The following is a 23,251-nucleotide window of genomic DNA, read 5'->3' as shown; positions in this document are numbered from 1 at the left end:
AGCTTTTTAGTTTGATGAGGTCCCATTTGGTTTTTCTTTTCTTTATGTCCCTTGCTTTAGGGGACATACCAGTGAAGATGTTGCTGTGTGGAATGTCTGAGATTTTCCTGCCAATGTTTTCCTCTAGGACTTTAATGTTGTAACAACTTATATTTAAGTCTTTTGTCCACCTTAATTTTATTTTTGTGTATGGTGTAAGTTGTTGATCGAGTTTCCTTTTTTTGCATGTATCTGTCCAGATCTCCCAACACCATTTTTTGAAGAGGCTATTTTTATTCCATTTTATGCTTCTGCCCCCTTTGTCAAATGTTAATTGACCGTAGAAACTTAGGTTATGTCTGGGCTCTCTGTTCTATTCCATTGGTCTATGTGTCTGTTCTTATGTCAGAATGAGGCCGTTTTGATTATAGTGGCCTTGTAATGCATTATGAGATCAGGTATTGTGATCCCTCCTACTTTGTTCTCCTTTCTCAAAATTGCTGCAACTATTTGGGGTCATTTATGGTTCCATATAAATTTCTGAATATTCTATACCTGTGAAATATATCATTGGTATTTTAATAGGGAATGTGTTGAATCTATAAATTGCTTTGGGTAGCACGAACATTTTGATGATGTTAATTCTTCCAATCCATGAACATAATACATGTTTCCATTCATTTGTGTCTTCCTTAATTTCTTTCTTCAGTGTTGAAGTTTTCTGAGTATAGGTCTTTTACCTCCTTGGTTAGGTTTATTCCTAGGTACTTTATTTTTCCTGTTGCTATATCAAATGGGATTTTTTCCTGATTTCTAATTCTGATATTTCATTTTCAGTGTACAAAAACGCCTTTGATTTCTGAATATTGACTTTGTATACCACTGTTTTACCAAATTCACTATTAGATCAAGTAGTTTTTTGCTGGAGTCTATAGTATTTTCTATGTACACTATCATGTCATCTGCAAACAATGACAGTTTTGCTTTTGGATCATTGCTTTTACTCTTTTCCAATTTGCATACCTTTTATTTCTTTTTCTTGTTTGATTGCTCTGGCTAGGACTTCCGATACTATGTTGAATAGAAGTGGTGAAAGCAGGCATCCTTTTCTTGATTCTGATATTAGTGGGAAAGCTGTAAGTATTTACCCATTGAGTAAGATGTTAGCTGTAGGTCTCTCATATAAGGCCTTTATTAAGTTGAGGAATGTTCTCTCTATTCCCACTTACTGAGTGTTTTTATCATAAATGGGTGCTGTACCTTATCAAATGCTTTTTTTTACATCTATTGATATGATCATGTGATTTTTGACTTTCATTTTGTTTCTGTGATGTATTACATTTATTGATTTATGAATATCATACCATCCTTGCAACTCTGGGATGAATCCCACTGGATCATGGTGTATGATCTTTTTAATATATCACTGCATGCGATTTGCCAATATTTTGTTGAGCATTTTAGCATCTATGTTCATTAGCAATATAGGCCTGAAGTTTTCTTTCTTTGTTGTGTCTTTATCTGCTTTTCGGATTAGGATGATGCTGGCTTCATAATGAGTTTGTGAGTCTTCCATCTTCTTGAATTTTTTGAAATAATCTGTGAAGGATAGGGGTTAGCTCTTTCTTAAATGTTTTGTACAATTCTCCTTTGAAACTGTCTGGTCCAGGGCTTTTGTGTGTTAGGAGCTTTTTAATTACTGCTTCAATTTCATCAGTTGTTATTGGCTTACTGCTTCTTCATTCAGTTTTGGAAGACTATATTTTTGTAGAAATTTGTTCATTTCACCTGGGTTTTCAAATTTCTTGGCATATATATAGTTCTTCCAAGTAATGTCTTACAATCCTTTGTATTTCTGTGGTATTGGTTGCAATCTCTCCTCTTTCATTTATAATTGTGTATATTTGGGTCCTTTTTTTTTCTTGATGAGTCTGTTTAAAGGCTTGTCGATTTTGTTTATCTTTTCAAAAAATGGGCTCCTGGATTTTTTCATCCTGAGAATTGTGCTTTTAGTCTTTATGTCATTTAATTCCGCTCTGATCTTGGTTATTTCCTTCCTTCTAATTGCTCTGGGCTGTCTTTGTTGTTGTTCCTCGGGTTCTTGTAGGCATAGGGTTAGGTTGATTATTTGAAATGTTTCTATCTTTTTTAGATAGGCCTGTGTCACTATGAAGTTCCCTCTCAGGACTGCCTTTGCTGTGTCCCATACATTTTGGATTATTGTGACTTCATTTCCATTTATTGCCAGAAACTTTTTTATTTCTTCCCTAATCTCTTTCTTGACCCATTCTTTGTTTAATAGCATGCTATTCAATCTCCATGAGTTTGAGTGTTTTGGGTTTTTTTCCTTGAGGTTGGTTTCCAGTTTCAGTCCCTTGTGGTCGGAGAAAATGCTTGATATGATTTCAATTTTCTTGAATTTGTTGAGGCTTGTTTTGTGTCCTGTCCTGTGGTATATCTTTGAAAATAGTCCATTTGCGGACTTCCGCCAAGATGGAGGCATAGGTGGAAACACTGTGCCTTCTCCCACAACCAAGTTTGACTACAACAAAAGTTTTGGAGAACTAGGACACACCCAAAGACCAGAACATGGAATTATACAGAAGTCCGACAGCTACGTTCAACGGGGACAGTAAGAGAGGCGGAGCCAGCAATGGAGCTGGGTCGGGCAGGACAGATCCCCCAACCTAGGCAGGCAGGCAGCCCGGAACCAGTCAGGGTGCGGGGCAGACTGACCAACGTCGCACATTCGCGCACAGTGAGACAGACCACACAGGCCCCAGGGGACGAACCCAGTGGTGGAGGGCCGACACCGGTGGCACACTCCAGTGCAGTGGAACGAAACACGTGGGCCCAGTGACAGTGGTGGCTGCGGTGCCGGTGGGGGTCGTGGCAGTAGGCGGCGGAGGGAAGCCATTGTCCCTCGTTGGCCCCGCCCCCACATACAACGTCACAACCCAGCGACTGAGTTGCCCTGCTCTGGTGAAAACCTAGGGCTCCGATCCTGCTACTTAACAGGCACAAACAGCCCAAAAGATGGCGCAAGAAGAACTCAAAGTCCCAGAGCCAATAACCCTAAGCGACCAACAGATTGCCAGCCTCTCAGAAGCCCAATTTAAGACACTATTTATCAGGATGCTCACAGAATTGGTAGAATATAGCCACAAATTAGAGGAACACATGAAGGCTAAACTAATTGAAATGAAGGGAGATGTCCAGGAAACCAATAGTGATGGAAAGGAAACTGGGACTCAAATCAATGGAATGGACCAGAAGGAAGAACAAAACATCCAACCAGAAAGGAATGAAGAAATGAGAATTCAAAAAAATGAGGAGAGGCTTAGGAACCTCCAGGACATCTTTAAACGTTCCAACATCCGGATTATAGGGGTACCAGAAGGGGGAAAGAAACAGCCACGAGTGGAAAACTTATTTGAACAAATAATAAAGGAGAACTTCCCCAGTCTGGCAAAGGAAATAGACTTCCAGGAAATCCAGGAAGCTCAGAGAGTCCCAAAGAAGTTGGACCCAAGAAGGAACACACCAAGGCACATCATAATTACATTAGCCAAGACTAAAATGAAGGAGAGAATCCTAGAAGCAGCAAGGGATAAGGGGACAGTCACCTACAAAGGAGTACCCATCAGACTGTCAGCGGATTTCTCAAAAGAGACCTTACAGGCAAGAAGGGGCTGGAAACAAGTATTCCAAGTCATGAAAGGCAAGGAGTTACATCCAAGATTGCTCTATCCAGCAAAGCTACCATTTAGAATGGAAGAGCAGATAAAGTGCTTCTCAGATAAGGTCAAGTTCAAGGAGTTCATCATCAACAAGCCCTTATTATACGAAATGTTAAAGGGACTTATCTAAGAAAAAGAAGATAAAAAAATATGAACAATGAAAGGACAGAAAATTCACAGATATTAACAACCACACCTAAAACAAAAGCAAATTAAGTGGACAGCTAGATCAGGAGCAGAATCATAGAAATGGAGATCACAAGGAGGATTAGCAACAGGGAAATGGGAGGAGGAGAAGGGGGGAGAAGGTACGGAGAATAAGTAGCATAGATGGTAGGTAGAAAATAGATAGGGGGGAGGGCAAGAATAGTGGGGGAAATATAGAATCTAAAGAAATTGAGACACGTGGTTATAAACTAAGGGGGGGAGAATAGTGGGGGGGGAGGGAATGTGTGGGTGGAGGGGAATGAAGGGGGGGAATAGAACAACTGTAATGGTATAATCAATAAAATATATTTAAAAATACATAAATAAATACCAAAAAAGAAAAAAAAGAAAATAGTCCATTTGCATTTGAAAAGAATGTATATTTTGCTTCTTTGGGATGTAGGGCTCTATATATATCAGTCAAGTCCATTTCATCTAGGGTGTTGTTTAATGCTGCAATATCTTTGTTGATATTTTGTTTGGAAGATCTGTCCATTTTTGAGAGTGGGGTGTTAAAATCCCCTACTATAATTGTGTTGCTGTCAATATCTTTCCTGAAGTCCTCCAAGATTTTCTTTATGTATTTGGGTGCTCCTATGTTGGATGCATATATATATTTACAATCTTTATGTCTCCTTGATGGATTTTTCCCTTGAGTATTGTGAATTGACCTTCTGGGTCTCTTTTTATGGCTCTTTTTTGAAGTCTGTTTTGTTGGATATGAGAATTGCTACCCTGGATTTTTTTTCCTGTCCATTTGCTTGGAATATTTGTTTCCAGCCCTTCACTTTTAGTCTGTGTAGGTCTTTTGTTCTGAGGTGGGTCTCTTGTAGGCAGCATATGTGTGGGTCATGATTCCTTACTCAGCTATTCAGAGGGTAATTCAGGTATTCTATGCCTTTTGATTGGGGCATTTAATCCATTTACATTTAAGGTTATTAATAGGTGCTTATTCATTGCCATTTTTTCATACCTGTGTTCCTCTCTCTCTATTTTTCTTCCTGTTCTTAAAGCAGACCCTTTAGCATCTCTTGCAGTGGTGGCTTGGAGGAAGTATATTCTTTGAGGCTTCTTTTGTCTGGGAAGCTCTTTATTGGCCTTCCATTTTAATTGAGAGCCTTGCTGGATGAAGTAGTTTTGGTTGCAGGCCTCTGGTTCACATTACTTGGAATATTTCTTGCCATTCCCTTCTGGCTTGGAGCCTTTCCATTAAGAAGTCATCTGCTAGTTTTTATTCATCTACAAGCAACTTGTATGTTGCTTCCTGTTTTTCCCTTGCTGCCTTTAAGATTCTTTGTTTTGGAATTTTGCCATTTTAATTATGATGTGTCTTGAAGTGGGCCTCTTTGAGTTCTTCCTGATTGGGACTCTCTGTGCTTCCTGGATTTGTGTGACATTTTCTCTCAGAAATAGGGGGAGTTTTCTGTCATTACTTTTTCAAACAGGTTTTCTATCCCTTGCTCTTCCTTTTCTCCTTCTGGTATCCCTATTATACAGATATTATTATGTTTCATTTTCTTCTGCATTTCCCTTAACCCCTCTTCATTCTTTCTGAGTCTGTTTTGCTTTTCTTGTTCTTTCTGGGTGTTTTTTCCCCTACCTTGTCTTTCAGCTCACTGATCCGATCCTCTGCTTCATCGATCCTGTTTTAAATTCCTTCTACTGTGTTCTTCAGTTCAGAAATTGTATTCTTCATTTCCTCTCGGCCCTTGTTGATAGTTTCTATATCCTTTTCCATGTTGATATAGTTTTCAGTGAGTTCATTGTTGTTTCCCTGTAGTTTTTGGTAATTCTCTGTTAGCCCATTGAGCTTACTGATAACCATGGCTTTGAACTCAATATCTGATAGTTGACTTGCCTCTAGTTCATTTAGCATTCTTTCTGAGGCTTCCTCCTTTTCTTTCACTTGGGGATTTCTTTGTCTTCCAATTGTTTGTGGCGCTCTTCTTGTTAGCCTCTGCTTCTTAAATTGATCTGTTCTGAGTCCCTGGGTTTATGGCATGAACTTCTATGGTAGAATACCTGTGAGATTCAATGGTGCAGTCTCCTTGATCTACTGAGCTCACTGGTCTTGGGCTGTCATTTATGTTGGCTCTCTGTATGTCTTTGAGTTTTGATTGTTGTTGAGTCTTTCTTTGGTGGGTCCTTCCTCCAGCTGGTTAACTGAGAGTTATTCCATCCACCACATCTTGTATTCTGTTGTGCAGGTGTAGACAGGTTGTGTTGAAGCTGGTTCTTCTGTCTGTATGAGGTTTTGAGGCTTTTCTCTCACTCTTGTTCAGTTTTTTGTTCTGGATAATTTCTCCACCATTCAGCTATATTTCCAGATCAGTCCTGGGATGATGTTAGTGTGGCTTCCACTCCCTCCTTCACCTTCTTCCATTGTTATCTGTTGGTGGGTCCTTGGTTGGTGGGTTTCCTCTTCCAGCAGGTATCCTGGTGTTCACAGCCATCACCTACTCTTTTTTGTGATCAGTTGGAGGGGGAGGGCAAAATGGTTTAAGACAGTGGGAGTGTATTCCATGGTATTTAAAGTACCAATCCACAGAGAAGAGATAGGAGATCCTTTGGATATATACACATCCTTTTCTTGACAGGTAAAGCTTTAAGTTGTAAATTATTTCTCAAGCAAAATTCTAAAACCAAGCTGTTCTTTCCAAAATGGTCAAATAAAATACAATGGTAAGTACAATCTGACATAATTAAATGCCTACACAGTGACTACAATTCTTCTGTCACCTCATTCATTCTTAAAGGAGCAGCATAGGGAAAGGTAGCTTTCCAATACATACCCAAATGATTTTGTTAGCTTTTTTGTCCCTACGGGCTTATCGCTGTGCTGCAGTTCATAGAACACTCTCTGCAACGCTAAAGGGACACTTTTGGATGAGTCATCACCCTCTGTTGGCATCATGTAAATGGCCTAAAAGGATTAAGAGATAAAAATGAAATTTGACATGAAAGTATCATTTCTAATATCACAACGGCAATCGTACTTTAATTAACACTTTTAATTATTCCCTACATAGGTCAGAAAGTTTTCTTTTTTACATTTGAAATCATAAAAGTCTTTAGAATCAGTCTAGAAAATACAAGGCAGAAAAATAATAATATAATAACTTTTCCTCTTTTACCTATAGCTCACCAACCGAAGACAAACACTTTCATTTTAGACTTCTCAGAGCAACATTTTAAAACAAAATTACTTATAAACAGAAGACTTAATGGAACAAATGCTACTGACATTACCCACACTCAGCTATCCCCAGGATATGTCCTCCCACAGTAACTCACCAGAAGAACAGTGAACACATGAAAGGAAAGCAGCAGACCAGCCAGTACTGCCCCACAACCAGGAGTCCGTGTTGTCTGCACTGCTCCATGCTGCTCACGTGACTTCCCTAAAGTACACATGGCTGGCTCACCTGCATTACATTCTAGGGAAGTCTATTCTGGTTTAAATAGTCTTACAAAAATAAATTTTTTCACCCTGGCTGGTGTGGCTCAGTGGATTGAGTGCCAGCTTGTACATCAAAAGGTCACTGGTTCCATTCCCAGTCAGGGCACCTTCCTGGGATGTGGGCCTGGTCCCCAGTAGGGGTGCTCTACAGGCAACCACGCATTGATGTTTCTCTCCCTCTCTCCCTCCCCTCCCCTCTGTATAAAAATAAACATTTTTAAAATATCGATAAATTTGTCTATAATATGTGAAAACTACATTTTGCAGCTAGTTTTCCAACTGATCAATTTTTCATATAAAACTTTTTCAAATGTTGTTAAATGGCTTTCATATTGAAAAAATACCCATATTATTTCTAGCTTAAAGTTAGGATCATTAGCTGTAGTGAACTTTTGACTACCCCAGTCAGCTTTAAGTGTCCAAACACTGAGGACTAAAGATATCCACAAGCATAAAATAGGGGCCTCTCTGGAGACAGCACTGTAGTAAGAGAAGACAAGGCAAAGTTTGGCAAGAGGACTTTACTTGTCCCTCACTATTTGAGAAAAAAGGGTGGGTGGAAGGTTGAGGAGAGAAATGCCATCCACTTACCTTTCGTAGTTGATTTGTGAAAAATAAAGTCTGCAGCAGGCTGTTCATGTAACAGGTCGCTCCCTGATTCTTCAAACCAACATAGCCAGTGTGCTTCTTTGAATCCCACCTGCAAGATCAGTTTGAGGTTGACGGAAAACTACACAGGACACCTCCTTGCTTCTGCAACGTGTGTGCAGCGATTCAACCAGATGCCAGCCTGGTGGCTGACATTTCATCACTGCTATTTCCCAACACCCTGACACAGGAATGAAGGCTGAGCACCCCTCCAAGTTAATAACTCATCACCAGGCCCATGGCACTAAGGACACCAAGGCCAAGAGTCCTTATCACAGGGCTCCCTTTAATGATCATTGATTCTGCCACCCAAGTACATGGACCAGTGCTAATTCAACCCTAGCATTCAAGAAGGAGCTTAAAAACTGTCTGCTGAGAGCAACATGACCATCACTTACCAAAATCAGCACTCACAGATGCAAATTACATTCTATAAACTCGTAGCAAACTGACCCCCGCTATAGTTCTATTACATTCATACTAGGTCACATGTACTCAGCAAGAAATGCAAACAGGTGGGACCTTTCTTTTCTCTTGTCATACACACAAGGAAAGACAAGCATGTATACTGGCAAGTTATAATGCACCCTTTCAAACATCTACAACCTTTTCTTCTTAGTCTTCTATAATGCAAAGAAATAAATAAACGTGATTGCCATGAAGTGTGACCAATCCTTTTGTGACATCAAGGTCAACAGTACTGTATTGCCAGAGGTTAGTCCATGGCCTTGCAAACACACTCACGTGTGTCAAAAGGTCCCAGTTAAAATTCATGTGTGTGTCAAAATAATTTGTTAATAAATAGGAAAAATACACTAAAAATAATTTTTTAATTATTTTTAAATTGTCAAGAAAATGCAAGAATCCTGACTTACAGATGATTATTTGAAAAAGCATAATCATAAAGATTTAGGGAAAAAAAGATTTAGGAGACAAAGTTGGATAAGTTTTGACAAGTGTGGCTGAACCAAAAAATCTCCTTTGATTGATAATGCTGAAAACTCAATCTACTTTTATAAGTCAAGAGATACAGTGAACAGTTTTTAAATAAAGGGGGAAAAACACAACAATTTTAATTAAAACTTGCTTGTTTCAGGCCCCTATTTCAGGTCTTTCAATACAACATAAGTGCGTATTTGGAAAAGGTGACTTAAGAAAAGCCTGATTCCTCTGGTATCAGTTCAATTAACATAAAGCGAATAAATGTTATTAGCGTTTCTTAAAAAAGTACCCAGCATCGCCCAGGGTACTTTAGCCAGGATCTGGACTAACTAATACTCCTTCATGGCCACCCTACTGCTCCATGCCCACTTCCATTGAGGGTCAAACAATGCACTCTCGCCCAAGAGTAAATCCACCTGGAAACAAAGTATGGCAAGAAAGAGATTGGGACCTGTCACTTAACTTCTTCCTCAACAGAATTTTACCCAGGTTTCACTCTGGGTCTTCAAAGTCTGGTATTCTTCTATAACCTGCTCCCAATTTACCATCTCAGCCTTCAGATCCATTTTTCAATGTAAGAGACCATTCTGCACTGCATGAGCCCAGCTCCCACATGGAGATGCACAGGACCCATGCCCACCGGATGGGTTCTTTTGTGGGGAATTAGGCCTGCTATATACCTAGGTCACTTAGAGTCTTGCTTTTTGCTATAAACTCCGTCACCCAGATTTGTGGCAAACATTTACTGCAAAATAACTTCCTAAAATCCATGCTAAACCTTCCTAGGACCAGTGTAACCAGTCCAATCACTTTTCCCTTTTCATTTGCAAATATCCTTCTTCTGTGATGTGATTAGCTCCTTTGTTTTATGTAAAAGGTAACCACCTAAAGCAACCTGTGCATAATAAATGAGGACCATCATATAATGTGCAGAGAAACCTAATAACAGCCGGTCATGGCAAGAGCTGAGGCTTTTGCTCCCCTTGAGAGAAAAGCCATGCTGTCCCTTTTCCTCCACCGAATTCAATAATCCATGTGAATGTCTCATTTCATCCATCATGACACGAACACGGCGGGCCACTGTCCACATCACTTCAACTTCCCTCATATTCTGCCCAATCCCAAACGTTCTTGCTGGTGTGTCTTTATGCATGTCCTTCTCCCTACCCTGAATTCCACTTCCCCACCTTACCAACCAATAATCCAATACACTCTGTAAGGCCAAAACTTCTTGCACACAGACCTTCCTGGACTGAGTGACAGAAGTAGAAGCATCTCCTTGCAGGCCCTCCGCTAAGCTCTACGGTGCCCCCACTCACTACCTCATTCCCTCAGCAAGGCCACCAGAACACTTGGACATCCCCCACCTCTTCAAAATAAAAACACAGCACCTCCTGCTGCAGTTATTTATGTATTGGTCTTGCTCCTTTGCCTGACCAGCCCGTACCTTCTTTGTGAACAGAAACCCAAGGCTGTCTGGTCTTCTTGACCGCCTGATTATATTAGTAGTGGGCAGCAGGGTCTGGCGTACAGCATCTTGTTCAATAAATCTGCTAAACGAAGCAGTGAATGTGAAGCTGGCATGCATGTCTATATGTTCCATGTGTGCCAAGGGGCAAGCACAGAGAGGGAGCTTCTCTGTGGAACCATGCATTCCTGATCATGTGCAAGTGTTGCCCTCACTACAGCACAAAACACATCTCGTCATAGCACACAAGTAAGGAAAAACTTACGCAACTCCATGGGGAGCATCCGCCTGTACAAAGACTTCAAAAGTCACTTTGTCGTCATCTATAAATCCTTTCTCAGGATCCGTCACTTCCTAAAAAAATAAATAATAATAAGCATATCCAACTTCTATAAGATCATGCAAATGTTCACTTCATTCCAAAGTGATAATTACCCTAGTGTCATGAACTTCAATACATTAAAATACTACTTTTTCAAACACCCAAATTATGCTTGTGGTTTTGCAGCATTTTGATTTGTTGTGAACAGTGTTATCTGAACAAGAAGAGGCATCCCAGAGGCACTGGGGGTGCCAGGCCATAGCGTGGAAAATGAGGGATGAGGGCATGCTCATCGCAGCAGGGTGGGGGAGGTCCCACAGAACCCATGGCAGGAGACAGAGCAGGACATTCCTAAGCACGTTTCCACCTCTGCCAACACAGCCAACATGAACTGACTTGAGAATTCATGAAGCCACCCTGCACTATGTCTGACTTATGGATGGATCCCAGTTGATATTATTGCTTTTAAAGGAAGTGTATACCTATCAGGAATGCTATTGACTAGGTTACAATGTCTGACAAAATGGTGAGACTTTAGTCCTGCTGGCTCATAAAAGCTCAGGTAGGAAGACAACACATAGATAGCTGCCCAACTTATAAATCAAACACTTTGATTCTAAAATGAATGACGGTGCCCTAGCAGGGTAGCTCAGGTGCTTAGAGTGTCATTCCAATATAACAAGGCTGCACGGTCAATATCTAGTCAGGATACATATGAAAATCAACCAATGAATGTATAAATAAGTATAACAACAAGCTGATAACTCCCCGTTCTCTTTCTCTCCAAAATCAATAATAAAGGAATAAATAAATAAATAAATAAATAGCAGGCTATGAGTAATAAAAGATTTAGGAAAATACAATAATCCTCAGATTATTACTGAGTCTAAATTCACTGTTACTTACACTCCATGCCATAAAATTGGAAAATCCCCAATCATTTTCTTTGTGGAAGAATAAATGACTAATACGACGACTGAATGACTTCTCCTCATCTCTGTAATTTGTAATCTTCAGCACTGCTTGTGCATGACAAGACCATGACCTGTTTGAAGAAAATAATCTAAGCCTTAGGTGAAGTATTTCGTTGACGTTTATATATTTTTAAAAACACAGCAAAAAATCCCATATTTATCTTGTTTGTGTGTAGGCGGGGTGGGTGGTTGGCAAGCATATTTACCTTGAGAGGAGAAAAGGCTCAGAAGGACTGAGGGTGCCCTTACCTACTGGTTTAACTCGTGGCTTTATTTACTTTTTAATTTTTCAAAAGTTAAAGTCACATTTTTATTGCTATCTTTAAAATACATGTTGAAATTTTGTAAGAGACTACAGTTTTGGGGTCAAATTACAATTTTATGGATAGCATTTTAAAAGAATAGGAAAACAAGAATGATGATAATACCTTTTTTTAGTAGACTAGAACCTCTAGGTTCTACTAATGAAGGTGTCCTTGTCAGCGTCACACCTGCCCCTGGTAGCTTACAGGTACTGTCAGGTTCTCAAGAGCACCTCTGACTCAGGCCTATGGGCAGGGCTGTAACAGGGGGCCCCTGACAAACCCTGAGCATGGTGCTGAATCACAACCACAAGTGACAGGACCATAGATGCCGTCCGTCACGTTTGGGGCAGATCTCAAAGGGCCTCTGGATCAGTGTTTAAAAACCAAAAGCTATGCCACTTTAAAAGTCCACCGAAGGTTCACAGTGCTGCAAACTCACTGAAACGCCAAAAAGAGCAGAGCCAGCACGCTGGCACTTCCACTTGCTCAGGGTCCTTACGCTGGATGTGAACCACTCACTGTTTCCAAACTACTGTTCAGACTGCGGCTATTAAGACTAAAATCGCCCAATACTCATCAGATCAGACCATCATTTGACCATAGGAATAAAAATCTTAACCTACATACAGTCTTAAGTGCACTATAAAATGGGCTTGGCACTTCTTAAAACTTCTAGTAAAAAGAAACATAAAATGAGTTGTACTTCCTGGAGCTTTGACAGAACAGCTAGAGCCAGGAGGTTGTGTTCCCTGGGGAACAACCTGCTCTGAGAGCACCAAAGGGCCACAGTCTGCAGGTGGCAGAGAGACGGGGCAGATGCAATTTAGGGAAGTGGCTTGGCGGTAAAAAGTGGTCTAGATGCCATGCAAAAACTGTCTCCTTGGGGTTCTGCTAAATGTTGAAAAGTGGACAATTTTTAATTAAGGGGAAGCCGAGTCAATCACCTTTGTGTTTATCTGAAAAGAGGGACCATGAAGAAATGTCTTAATTTGTAACAACATTTTATAATATACCTCGGTGTATAAATTACATGAATAAAAAAATTTATTTTCTTAAATAAGTAAAACAGGCTAATATTGTAAACCCCTTGAATGTTTTATTTTGAATTGTCTGAATAACCTATAAGAACTGATTGACAAAGAATGAGAAGAATATTAGCCTAAGGAATTTTTGTTAGCTACAGCTTTTTCCTCATAAAGTTACTGGATAACAATTAGGCCTGGTGAACCAATAGTCAGCTAGTCTACTGGTCCCTGATTCCATGTTCATATGAACTTCAGTCTTTTATTTGCAAGAAAAAATGTGTATCTTTTCTACTTTGGACAAAGTACCTACTGATGAGTTTAAAAGAGGGAAATGTATGCAGTCTTATTTAAAATCAAAGGCTATGTACAAGCAGCAAGAAAATTCCAAAAAGTTTTTCAGAATGCAAAAGGGCTGATCAAATTTGGCTTCCAATGTATTGTCCTATCTGTGGATTTGTAATTGCATCATTTAAACTGTCTTACGTGGAATCAGATTCAGCATTGCACTGGAGAAAGAATCCTACGCTTTTTTGGTGAGGTCTGTCTGGATAAAAGCGTGGCATCACCATAATCTTCCATGGTAGATTTCGCACAAAACACGGAGGGCTAAGGACCGACTCACTCAGTCTGCTGAAGCGCTCGACAGTGAACTGAAAGGTTGCCTCGGAGCGCCAACTCGTGTCTGCAAGAAAACAGGTTGAAATCAGAGCCTGTGCACTGGGAAAAAAGCCCTGAAAGCACCGGCAAGCGGGGATGAACTATTCTACACAACCCCAACCTAGCTGCTAAAAACCAGCTCTCTGGGAAAATGATAGTATGAGTTCCAAGTTACTAAATAACCTAAAGCAGTACAATGACATACACTTTCAGTGTCAATGAAACCCAAACTCAGAAGGCTAACAACACACACCTGCCTTCCCTCCTAGATTTAAGAGTTCTGTGTGATAAGAACATCTGTTCTACCCTATCTTAATTCCCACATAATCCTCAGTGCATGGAGGGGCTGTGGAGAGAACGGATGAAAGATGTAAAATGTTCAAGAACAGGACTTGTAGAAGAAAAGAAAAAGTTTCAGAAATGAGCTGAGCTGGAGGGAAAAAAATGAAGGGGGCACTGAACTTGCAATAACAAAGGAGGCCCTCTGGGGGGACTGGGAAATGACCAAACCCAAGGAAGAGCAGTGCTGTTTACAGCCAAAAACATTGCTATAAAGTTAGGCTAAAAATAAAAGTTAACATCGTAGTTAACAGTTACTGTGAAACAACAGCCTGGATTCCATATGGAGAATAACTATTAAAATACAACCAGAAAATGATAATGTTTATTACTCAATGAGACTGAAGGCCAATTAAAGGAATTGTGGTTTTCCCCAATAAAAAGCAAAGCATTGATATAGTGCCTCTTAGTAGACTTTTACTAATGCCACACACTTCAGATTTCCACCTTTTACTCATGGTGGCTATTCATTTAAGTGGCACAGGCCCCAGTTAGCTTTGACAAACCCAGCAGTGTCCACAGTGATGCTTCTCAGACTCCTCACGTGAAGAAGTGGTCCTCTCAAGGCCACCGTGCCAATCTGTCACTGCCAGCACTTCCTAATAAAACATCATAAAACTGCCACAGCAGGATACACATTTCTAAATGCTTTCTCTTGCTTTCTATATCTATCTCTTTGCAGAATGGGAACAGTTCACAGACAGGCAGGGAACCAAGGGCCACCCCTGAGGAGATACAAATTGGTCTACAGAATAGCAGGAGCCTGGAAGGATTTTTAAGAATCAGGTGCTATTTTCACATCCATTCCCACTGGCTCCTGAGGCACCAATGAGACTGGAGCCTTAGGGAAAGAAGAGCATGTCAAGACCACACTCCCTTCCTTCATCCTTCAATCTCCAAGGAGATGGCTGAGTGCTCAGGCTGCAGACATCTCAGCATACACAAACTGCTTATTTGTGACTAACTGAATTTGTTCTTAGGAAAACATGTCCATCAGTCCTCATGAGAGGGCAATATTCTTCACCAAAGAAAAGAAAATCCCAAAGAATGGGTGAGTTTTTTTTTTTTACCTTCTTTAAAACTATTTCTTCATCCTTAATTTTTTTCCTACATGTAACACTGCTTGGCAGTTTACAAAGAAGCCCTCTGAAACGAGAGCAACTGAGCAAGGGGTGAGTCACACTAAGAGGTGCATTCTGTATTTGAGCCTCTCCCAGTGACAGGCAACTCTAATCCCTTGGGGGAAAATAAAAGCCCACTGAGAAGAAAAGAAACTTGCTCAAGAGAATGATGTCTAGAACAGTTTAGACAAAAAAAAATAGACCACTTTTTTATAGATACACAGATCACATCTGAGTGGAATTTAACTCCTGCAAGGTAGGCAAGGGAAGCTTTTACATAATTCCCAACTTATTGACGAGGAAACAGGCTTGCTAAAGGTAAATGGTTCATCTTATCCAAAGTGTTTTACAAAGTGACCATAGGGGTTCCAATACCCGAAATTCGTGAACACTAAGCACAGTGATCCTGCCTCTGATTTGCAGAGTGGCATTCTAATGCTCAGCTCACAGTACTAAGTTCACACTGGCTTACAGTACACCACCCTGGCTTACAGTACTAAGTTCACACTGGCTTAATTATACACTAGATGTGAGATTCTGCCTCACATTTAAAGAAAGCACATCCTTAGAACAGATTTAACATCCCAAAACACGCTAATCACGAAATTAAACATGAGATTTCATATGTATAGAAATCTCACCCCATGGCTCGAAACTCTTTATACTAATTCAATGACTGAAAAATTATATCAAATATAAAGAAAAATTATATCAAAAACAAAAATTATATCAAATACAAAGGTCAAAATTGAAGAGTCTACAAGTAAGAGAAGTTGACTTGAAACCCATCTTTGGCAGACAGAGCTGGCCTGATAGCCCCCTATGAGCAAATACAAGAGGCTAATGTAAGTCCTTCCCCAAGAAACCCAGGAAAAGGTACTCAGGATCCTATGCACTGTTTTTGCAAATTTCTCTGTCTGTAATCACTTCAAAATTAACAATGTTTTCAAAGGCAGTATACTTGGTATTAGGAAGGGTACCCCATATCCCTCAGTATTAATATTTCAACCAAAGAGAAAATGTAAGCTGTCACGATGCCACAGAGCACCTATTTCATTACTCCATTACTCGTTTTATTGTAAATAATAGGATGATGATGGGGTTCGTGTTTAACTGCTGTCATCACACATTCTCAGTCAGAAAACCTGATAACTCACTTCCTTCCCATCCTGTCCTCAAGGAGCAGCACCGGCTCCTGCAGTCCACAGATACCAATGTCCATTCTTACAACAATCTTACCTTCATAGGGCAAAGGGTTTGGTTGCATGAAAAAGTGGAGAAGATTAATACTTTGGTTTTCTGAATCAGAGAGGTTAGCCTGAAGTTTTTCCAAATGGCACCCTTGCAGTTAATTTTAATAAATCTCAATTACTTGTCTGAATATGAGTCTTTACAAGTCCTAGTTAATTCCCAGAAATTACTTTTATAGGTACCAACAATCTCAATCTAGATCCACCCACATGTACAGATTCACCAAGCTCTTCGTAGGCTCCATTTGCTCTAAAACTTCCCATAATCACACCAGGCAGAACAGTTAGAAACTAAAATCAAAGTATAGTAAGTAAGCACAACTAGACAATGATTTGGTTACTTGCCCACATTCCTATGTTAACAGGATTTGTAAACGCTCTCTACCTCACAGACATCTTTCTAATCTGTGCTATTAGCTACTTAACTTTTCTGTGGGAAATATGCCCTATGTCTCTCTGCACAGTTAGGGCATTGATCATTGTAATCCAGTGTTTTCCAGAACAAGATGCTAAAAGGAGATTGGGGAAAAAGAAGTTCTAAACTCCAGAGTCTTTTGGAGAAAGATGTTCAGAAACTGGTGACCTAAAAAAGTACTATAGTACAGAAACCTGTTTAACCTAGCAGTCCTCAGACTTCCTAGATTCACAGCACACTTAGGTCCTGCTGAAGAGTGTTTTTGAAATACACATCATGACTGCAGAAACGCTGCCCTTCAGTAAGGCTTCTAACTCCTAGAACCAGAACCACCTCCCTCCTGACCTCTTTGCTAGCAAATAGAAATGAACTTGGTCACTCTCTTACTCCTGGGCCTTTCAAAAGGCACCTAAAATCCAAACCAGGGAGACAGTGCTATTGAAGACCACTCTACTTCCTCCTATACTATGCTTTTTCCAATTGGTAATTCCCAACAGGAGCATCCCCACTTTTAGTTTCTGGGGTTCAGCACCATTATTTACCACTAATAATTTAGCAGAATTGCCTCTAGAGAGGAAAGGGATTTTACATACATTATGACCGCATAACTCTGGTCGACAAAGGAGGGAACTACAGCTCCCAAGATACTTCAGGCAATGTCTAGATATTTGGTTGTCACAACTGGGGCGGGGGTGGGGGCATGGGAGTCAGGTGGGAAATAGGGGTGGAATGACACTGTGTCCTCAAATGCACAGGACAGCCCCCTACAACAAAGAATGGCCCACCCAGAAAGGGAACACAGCCGAGGCTGAGACACCCTGCCCTTTCATCTGCACCTGTGCCTTCTCCCAAGCACTCCACCCAAAAACACAAAGGGAACTATCAGTATGAAATTGCTCTGTGAGAACTAGACTGCGAGAGTTGTGACTGGATTGGACCACCCACTGCTCCACAAGTGGCTAAAGTTGGCCCTTAACTCAAACCTGGCACATGAGACCTGACTGTGCTTTCCCACTGCATTATCTGAATCACTTTTGGCATCTCCGGTGTCTAAAATAAAACCAAAAGCCCAGCAACCAAAGAGACCACACCCATACCATTGCCCTTGGTCTAGAGTGGAAAGCACACTCCACAGGTAACAAAGCAGCGGGGTTTAAACCACGCCTCTTTACCTTCCTCAGATATTGCCTCAGCCAGCTGCCAGGGGGTAAACCGCACTGTGAGAGAACTCTCAACTACGGCTGCAGTTTCTCATGGAGGCTGAACTTTTGGCAGGAGGTCTGAACAGCAGTCCTTCTGGTGGTGCAGCCCGTGGCTGATGAGGTTTCTTTCAACTGCCCCGTTACACCCCTGGGAAGGACACAACCCTCATGAGGATTGATGGACATGCTTTTGACAGAACATGGTTTCATATTACACTGCAAGATTCCAGGGGCTGCATAAAGTTTTTACTGGCTGCTACCTGCTCATGATTGTGACCTTGCAAATGTACAGGTCACATAATCCAATAAATTACAAGGAAGAAACTGCCTCAAAAGAAAGTGATTCCTTAGGCACACAATGGCCATGCATGTACACATGCACATGTTTTTTGCACAGAAGGTATAGACCAAAAGTTAGTGTGGGAGAATGAAGCCCAAAGCTTGGTCTGATTTCATATCTAATGGGAGTGGGGAACAGACAACTGATATACACACTACAAGAATGCAATGGAAAGCCAAGTTCCAATGTCTAGAAGTATCTTGCTGGAAACAAGAAGGAAAAGGAGAGTAATGTGTATTCATTCTGGATACTAACAATGGCAGGAAAGTTGCACACCAAGTAAACAACCATCTATTATAAACCTCCTCACCTAGGCTGGGGGCAACAGACTCACCTTAAAATTTGTGAGTTATCTTGAAATTCAACAACAAAGCATCCTAATTTTTCTTCAGGTAGAACCTCCTAAAAAACTAGCTGCTTTTAAGAAACTCAGAAGCATGTGAGGAAGAAACGTACATCACACCTCTTTGTGTTTCTGACAGTTTTCTGCCCAATCAAAGTAAGCAACCCACAGGTACTTACCATCCTCCATATCTTCTTCTGTGTTGTTGTGCCCATCACTCATGGCTACATTCCCGTTGATAATAGGATTTTGAGTAATTCTTGGTGGGTCATCTGTATCTCCCGCTTTAAAGAAAACAAAGAAATCCCATGGTTTTTACCTTCAAGGCTTACATTAAACAAACAAAAACATTCAGTACTTTTTAACATTTCAAGGCACTATTAAGTTCCAGCTGTGCCATAATAAATGCACTCTGACCCAAAAAGTACTTACTAGTATATTTACTAAACATAAACTTGGGCTGTTACCAAAATGTTAAGTGTACTTGAACACAACACAGTAATCTACTCCATCTGCAATGACATTTATTTTGAAGTAGGTGTCCTACTCATTCAAACTCAATCAATCCTAGAGAAAATACCATTGAGCATTTGCTAAATTTTTACAAAAGAGTGTACATTAGATGTTTCTACCGCAGACACATATAAATTATCATTCTCAAAGTATCTCTGGACAATCACAGTATAATTGAAGTATAACTCCATGCAAAAACCAGAACTGGTATTTTGGGGGACACAGGGAGTTTGGAAGGAGATGCCTGGGAAGACTGGCATGTACAGAATCCAGAAAGGCCTGCAGAACTAATAAACCGGTTTTGTATTTCTGAATGCTCGCTGAAATCTGGCTTTAAAATATTTACATATAATCAAAAGCGTAGATACAAAACTTTTAAGCAATGGCCCTGACTGGTGTGTGGCCACTTGAGTGGCTTGGACTGCTGGGCATCACTCCACAGATGCTAAGTTGCAGCTTCAAATGCCAGTCAGGGTCCATGACTGCATGACACCCAGTTGGGGGAATGCAAGAAACACTGATTGCAGTTTATCTCGCACAATGATGTATCTCTCTCTCCCTCTCTTTCTCCCTCCTTCCCCCACCTAAAAATAAATAAAATCTTTTTAAAAAACTTTTTAACCAATGACTACCAATCATAAGGTGTTATTCTGTTACATTCTCATCATTATTTCATTAATTTAAGGAAAAATCTTGTTACACTAGCAAAAAGCTATTTTTTTAAAATATGGCAAGAAAGGATTGAAATAGCCTCTATTGGCCAAAAGGGCCATACTTTACGTTTTTAGATTCTTTCCTTGTTCCAGGTATCAGAACAGCCCACTGCAGCTAATGCTTGCCCCCATGTTGCCTGCACACTCAGCTTTCCCTGCGGCATATGACACTTCAAGAGAAATTAAAGAGTCTCAGCTACAGATGAGAGGTGTGGCCTTAAAAATATCTACATGGGTGTGTCCTTTGCCTCCAATATTTCAGAGCTTTCCCAGCATACAGTCAGTTTCAGTACCACGGATAGCGCCCCTCTCTCAAACCCCCAGCTACTGGGTTCCATCTCACATAATCCCTGAATATAAACTGCTCTTTATCCTTCTTGAGTATCTTGCACACACACCTTAGGAATCCTTGGAAGCCAAAAAACAGATATTACCACCCGCATTTAGAAAGACCGTTCCCAATCTTAATACTCCTTTTATTAAATAACAATATATACACTTAGCAATGTGTTAAAAAGTGATTTTTAAAAATAAACATAGATATTTCTTACACTGGTCCCTCAACCAGCACACCCTGACAGAGAAATTGGGGGAAGGAAATAAGGCAAGGAGAAATTCTTCTTACTACTGATTAAGTGGCCCAAACTCTAAACTCTAAACCGTATGTGCTTAAAAGGCACTGAAAAAACAGGCACCTTGCTTGACTGAAATGTCTTTCATACACATTTAGCTTCATAAATTAACTACATGAAAACACTATAAAATATTTTATGATAAAAAAAAACCTCTGGCCTATGAAATAAATGACACACAGCCCAAATGGAATAGTTAAGCAACACTTCTTTTTAGGTACCTATATGAAAAATACTCTAACTCATGTTAAGTTAAAAAAAATTAGGACACTGAGCAGTAAGTGCCACCTTTGTTATAAAAAAGATAAATTATGTTGAAGAATATATAAATTGTTATTTCCCTTTAGTCTATACATAGCACTACTAAGAGGTTCTATAGAAGCAGAAGAGTATTCACCATATCCATACATTCACATCACAGGAATGTACTTTAAATCTTAAAGTAATTTGCTTGATGCAAGCCCAGTACTTTTAATTGTTTCTTGGTTTAAGTCCATCCAGTCCACTGCAATGTCTTTAAAATAGGGCTTGTGATGCAGAAACACAAAAATGACAAATAATTCTCTGTGCACCAAACAAAGCATTGCTCCTAAACTGGCGATGTTATTTAAGTGTAAGCAGTCTAAATTGTGGCAAGTCGTAACTTGACTGATCCATGATTCTGAAGATTCTGAGATCCAGGTGAATTCAGATTATTGCTGAAAGAAAGTATCTTTAAAGGTCTGTTTTGGTGACTCGAGATACAGAGTACTTTTTCACCAGGAGTTACATTAGTAATAAAAGCCAAGATCAAATTCAAGAGATCTTATGGATCACCACCCACAACACCTTATTGTGTGGAGTGGATAAATGAATAAATTGGACCACAGTTTTTCAGCAGTAGAATTAACTGCAAGTTGGTGAATGAAGAAAGCCTTATATTTTATAAAATGAGAGATCCTATTCTGATGTTAATGAAGACAGAATTTCTCTGCAGTTTGCCCCAGGAGACAAGGCAGGCAGAATTCTGCAGTTGAATAGGGTTCTCCTGAGCAAAACCCCACATTTACACATCAAGGAACACATTTCTGCTGGGCTGACCACTTTGCTCTTTCCCACCCTTCATAAGCATGGAGATGGTGATCAAGGCCAATGGCTGTGAAATGGCACCACATCCCTGGTTGGACCGCCAAGTACATGAGAAACCAGAACAACGGGCTCCATGAAGTTCCCAAACAACTGCCAATGGGACCTTTGTAAAAAGTTAGTGATTCAAATCTATTCCTGAGGGACTGAATATCCAGTTTTTAAAAGCTCCTCATGAATGAGTTACATCAACAAGAGGATTAAATTTCATTAAGACAGTGAATCCCCAAGCCATAATTAAATGATGAAAGTACCCAAAACTCACAAAACATCTATACTAGGCTTCCAGAAATATCCTAAAAGATAAACTGCCTTCTTTAGCATCAAAGAAGTGCACAGCTGGTGTATCATGTATTGGTCACTGTATATAGTAATCCTGTTCCTGACTTGTATGGACTGTCTAACTGGAATTTTCCCAGATGTGTCACCTCTCATTTGGCCTATATGGGCAACACTGATTTTCTGATACACAATGATCTCAAATAAGACTGGAGACATGTTTGGCAAATGCCAATGACAATATGGAATGACTCAAAAAAAGAAAAAAAAAATGTCCCTGATAGGACAAATGTCTGCAGGGTGAAAAAAGCAGCTATCAATGTAAAATATCACATGACACTCAAAAAAGTTACAAAAGACTGTTTCCATTGTTTATGATTGGTAAGCCTTTTGACAACAGACCTGGTGGTAAGTATCCAAAGCATAATTTTAATATGTATGTAAAAAGGTACAAAATCTTTTTTTAAAGAGTGACTTTAGAAACATACAAGAGACTACCTTGGCTCAGTGCTAATCCTCTATACCGTCCTCTTTTACTGAGGATGCCTATGTTTATGTTCTGCTTTTCTCACTGCTGATTTTCATTTGTGATGTCATAACAGAACTACTAACCCAGAGAACATCACCGACTGGTATGGAAATGCTGCAGCACTCAGTAAGCAACTGAATGTCACTCCTGGATGAGCTAACAGGTGAAGAACATTATTCCAATTTGTTGGCTTTGACACTGTCTGTGGCTTCATAAAGATTTCTCAAACCTCTCCCAGAAAGACTGGGGTTGGGGAAACCAAACACCACCGCAAAACTTCATAGCCTTCTACAAAGATCCTGGTACACAAAGAGCCAGCCATGTCTCACATTAACTCCCCACTCAGCCCCCAGGGACATCCTCAAATTTCCCAAGTAGTGGCACAACACAGTGAGCAGAGCCACAACTCAGTTAACATTTCAAAATGCAGATTACCAACTTAGTCCCCAAATTGGTCGGGCAGAGCCTTTAACGGCACATCTGAATCTCAGCTCGACCAGTTCATGTTGAATTCCAGCTCAGACACCTCCCCCATGCTCTCCCCTCCCCTCACCCTTCTGCTTGGTCTTCCTCCTTTCAGCCCTCTCCCAGCCCCAAACCCATTTTAAAGAGTACTACATAAAACAGAGAGTATCAAAATAGAACACTGGTATCTTTCTGCATTTTCATGTCTTAATTGGCAATCCCAAATATATCTCAGAAACAGTCCAGAAATTTCACTAC

General features: G+C 40.2%; 1 protein-coding gene across 1 annotated transcript in view; it reads right to left on the bottom strand.

Annotated features, from left to right (window-relative positions):
• The window catches only part of LOC118992721 (ubiquitin carboxyl-terminal hydrolase 7-like), a 43,276-nt gene extending 24,233 nt beyond the window's left edge, over nucleotides 1–19,043 (bottom strand). The window contains exons 1-6 of the mRNA XM_037054680.1: nucleotides 18,917–19,043; nucleotides 13,554–13,752; nucleotides 11,673–11,811; nucleotides 10,710–10,798; nucleotides 7,978–8,086; nucleotides 6,719–6,849 (exon numbers count right to left, since the gene is read on the bottom strand). Of these exons, the coding sequence (XP_036910575.1) occupies nucleotides 6,719–6,849; nucleotides 7,978–8,086; nucleotides 10,710–10,798; nucleotides 11,673–11,811; nucleotides 13,554–13,752; nucleotides 18,917–18,959 (710 nt within the window). The 5' untranslated portion in view covers nucleotides 18,960–19,043. The remainder of the gene's footprint in view (nucleotides 1–6,718; nucleotides 6,850–7,977; nucleotides 8,087–10,709; nucleotides 10,799–11,672; nucleotides 11,812–13,553; nucleotides 13,753–18,916) is intronic.
• Between the last annotated feature and the right edge of the window lie 4,208 nt (nucleotides 19,044–23,251).

The sequence above is a fragment of the Sturnira hondurensis genome, unplaced genomic scaffold, assembly GCF_014824575.4.
Source record: "Sturnira hondurensis isolate 20B ecotype Veracruz unplaced genomic scaffold, ASM1482457v3 Scaffold0008281, whole genome shotgun sequence".
NCBI classification, from domain to species: Eukaryota; Metazoa; Chordata; class Mammalia; order Chiroptera; family Phyllostomidae; genus Sturnira; species Sturnira hondurensis.
The sequence above is the reverse complement of the archived record's forward strand: the minus strand, read 5'-3'. Positions and strand labels throughout refer to the sequence as shown.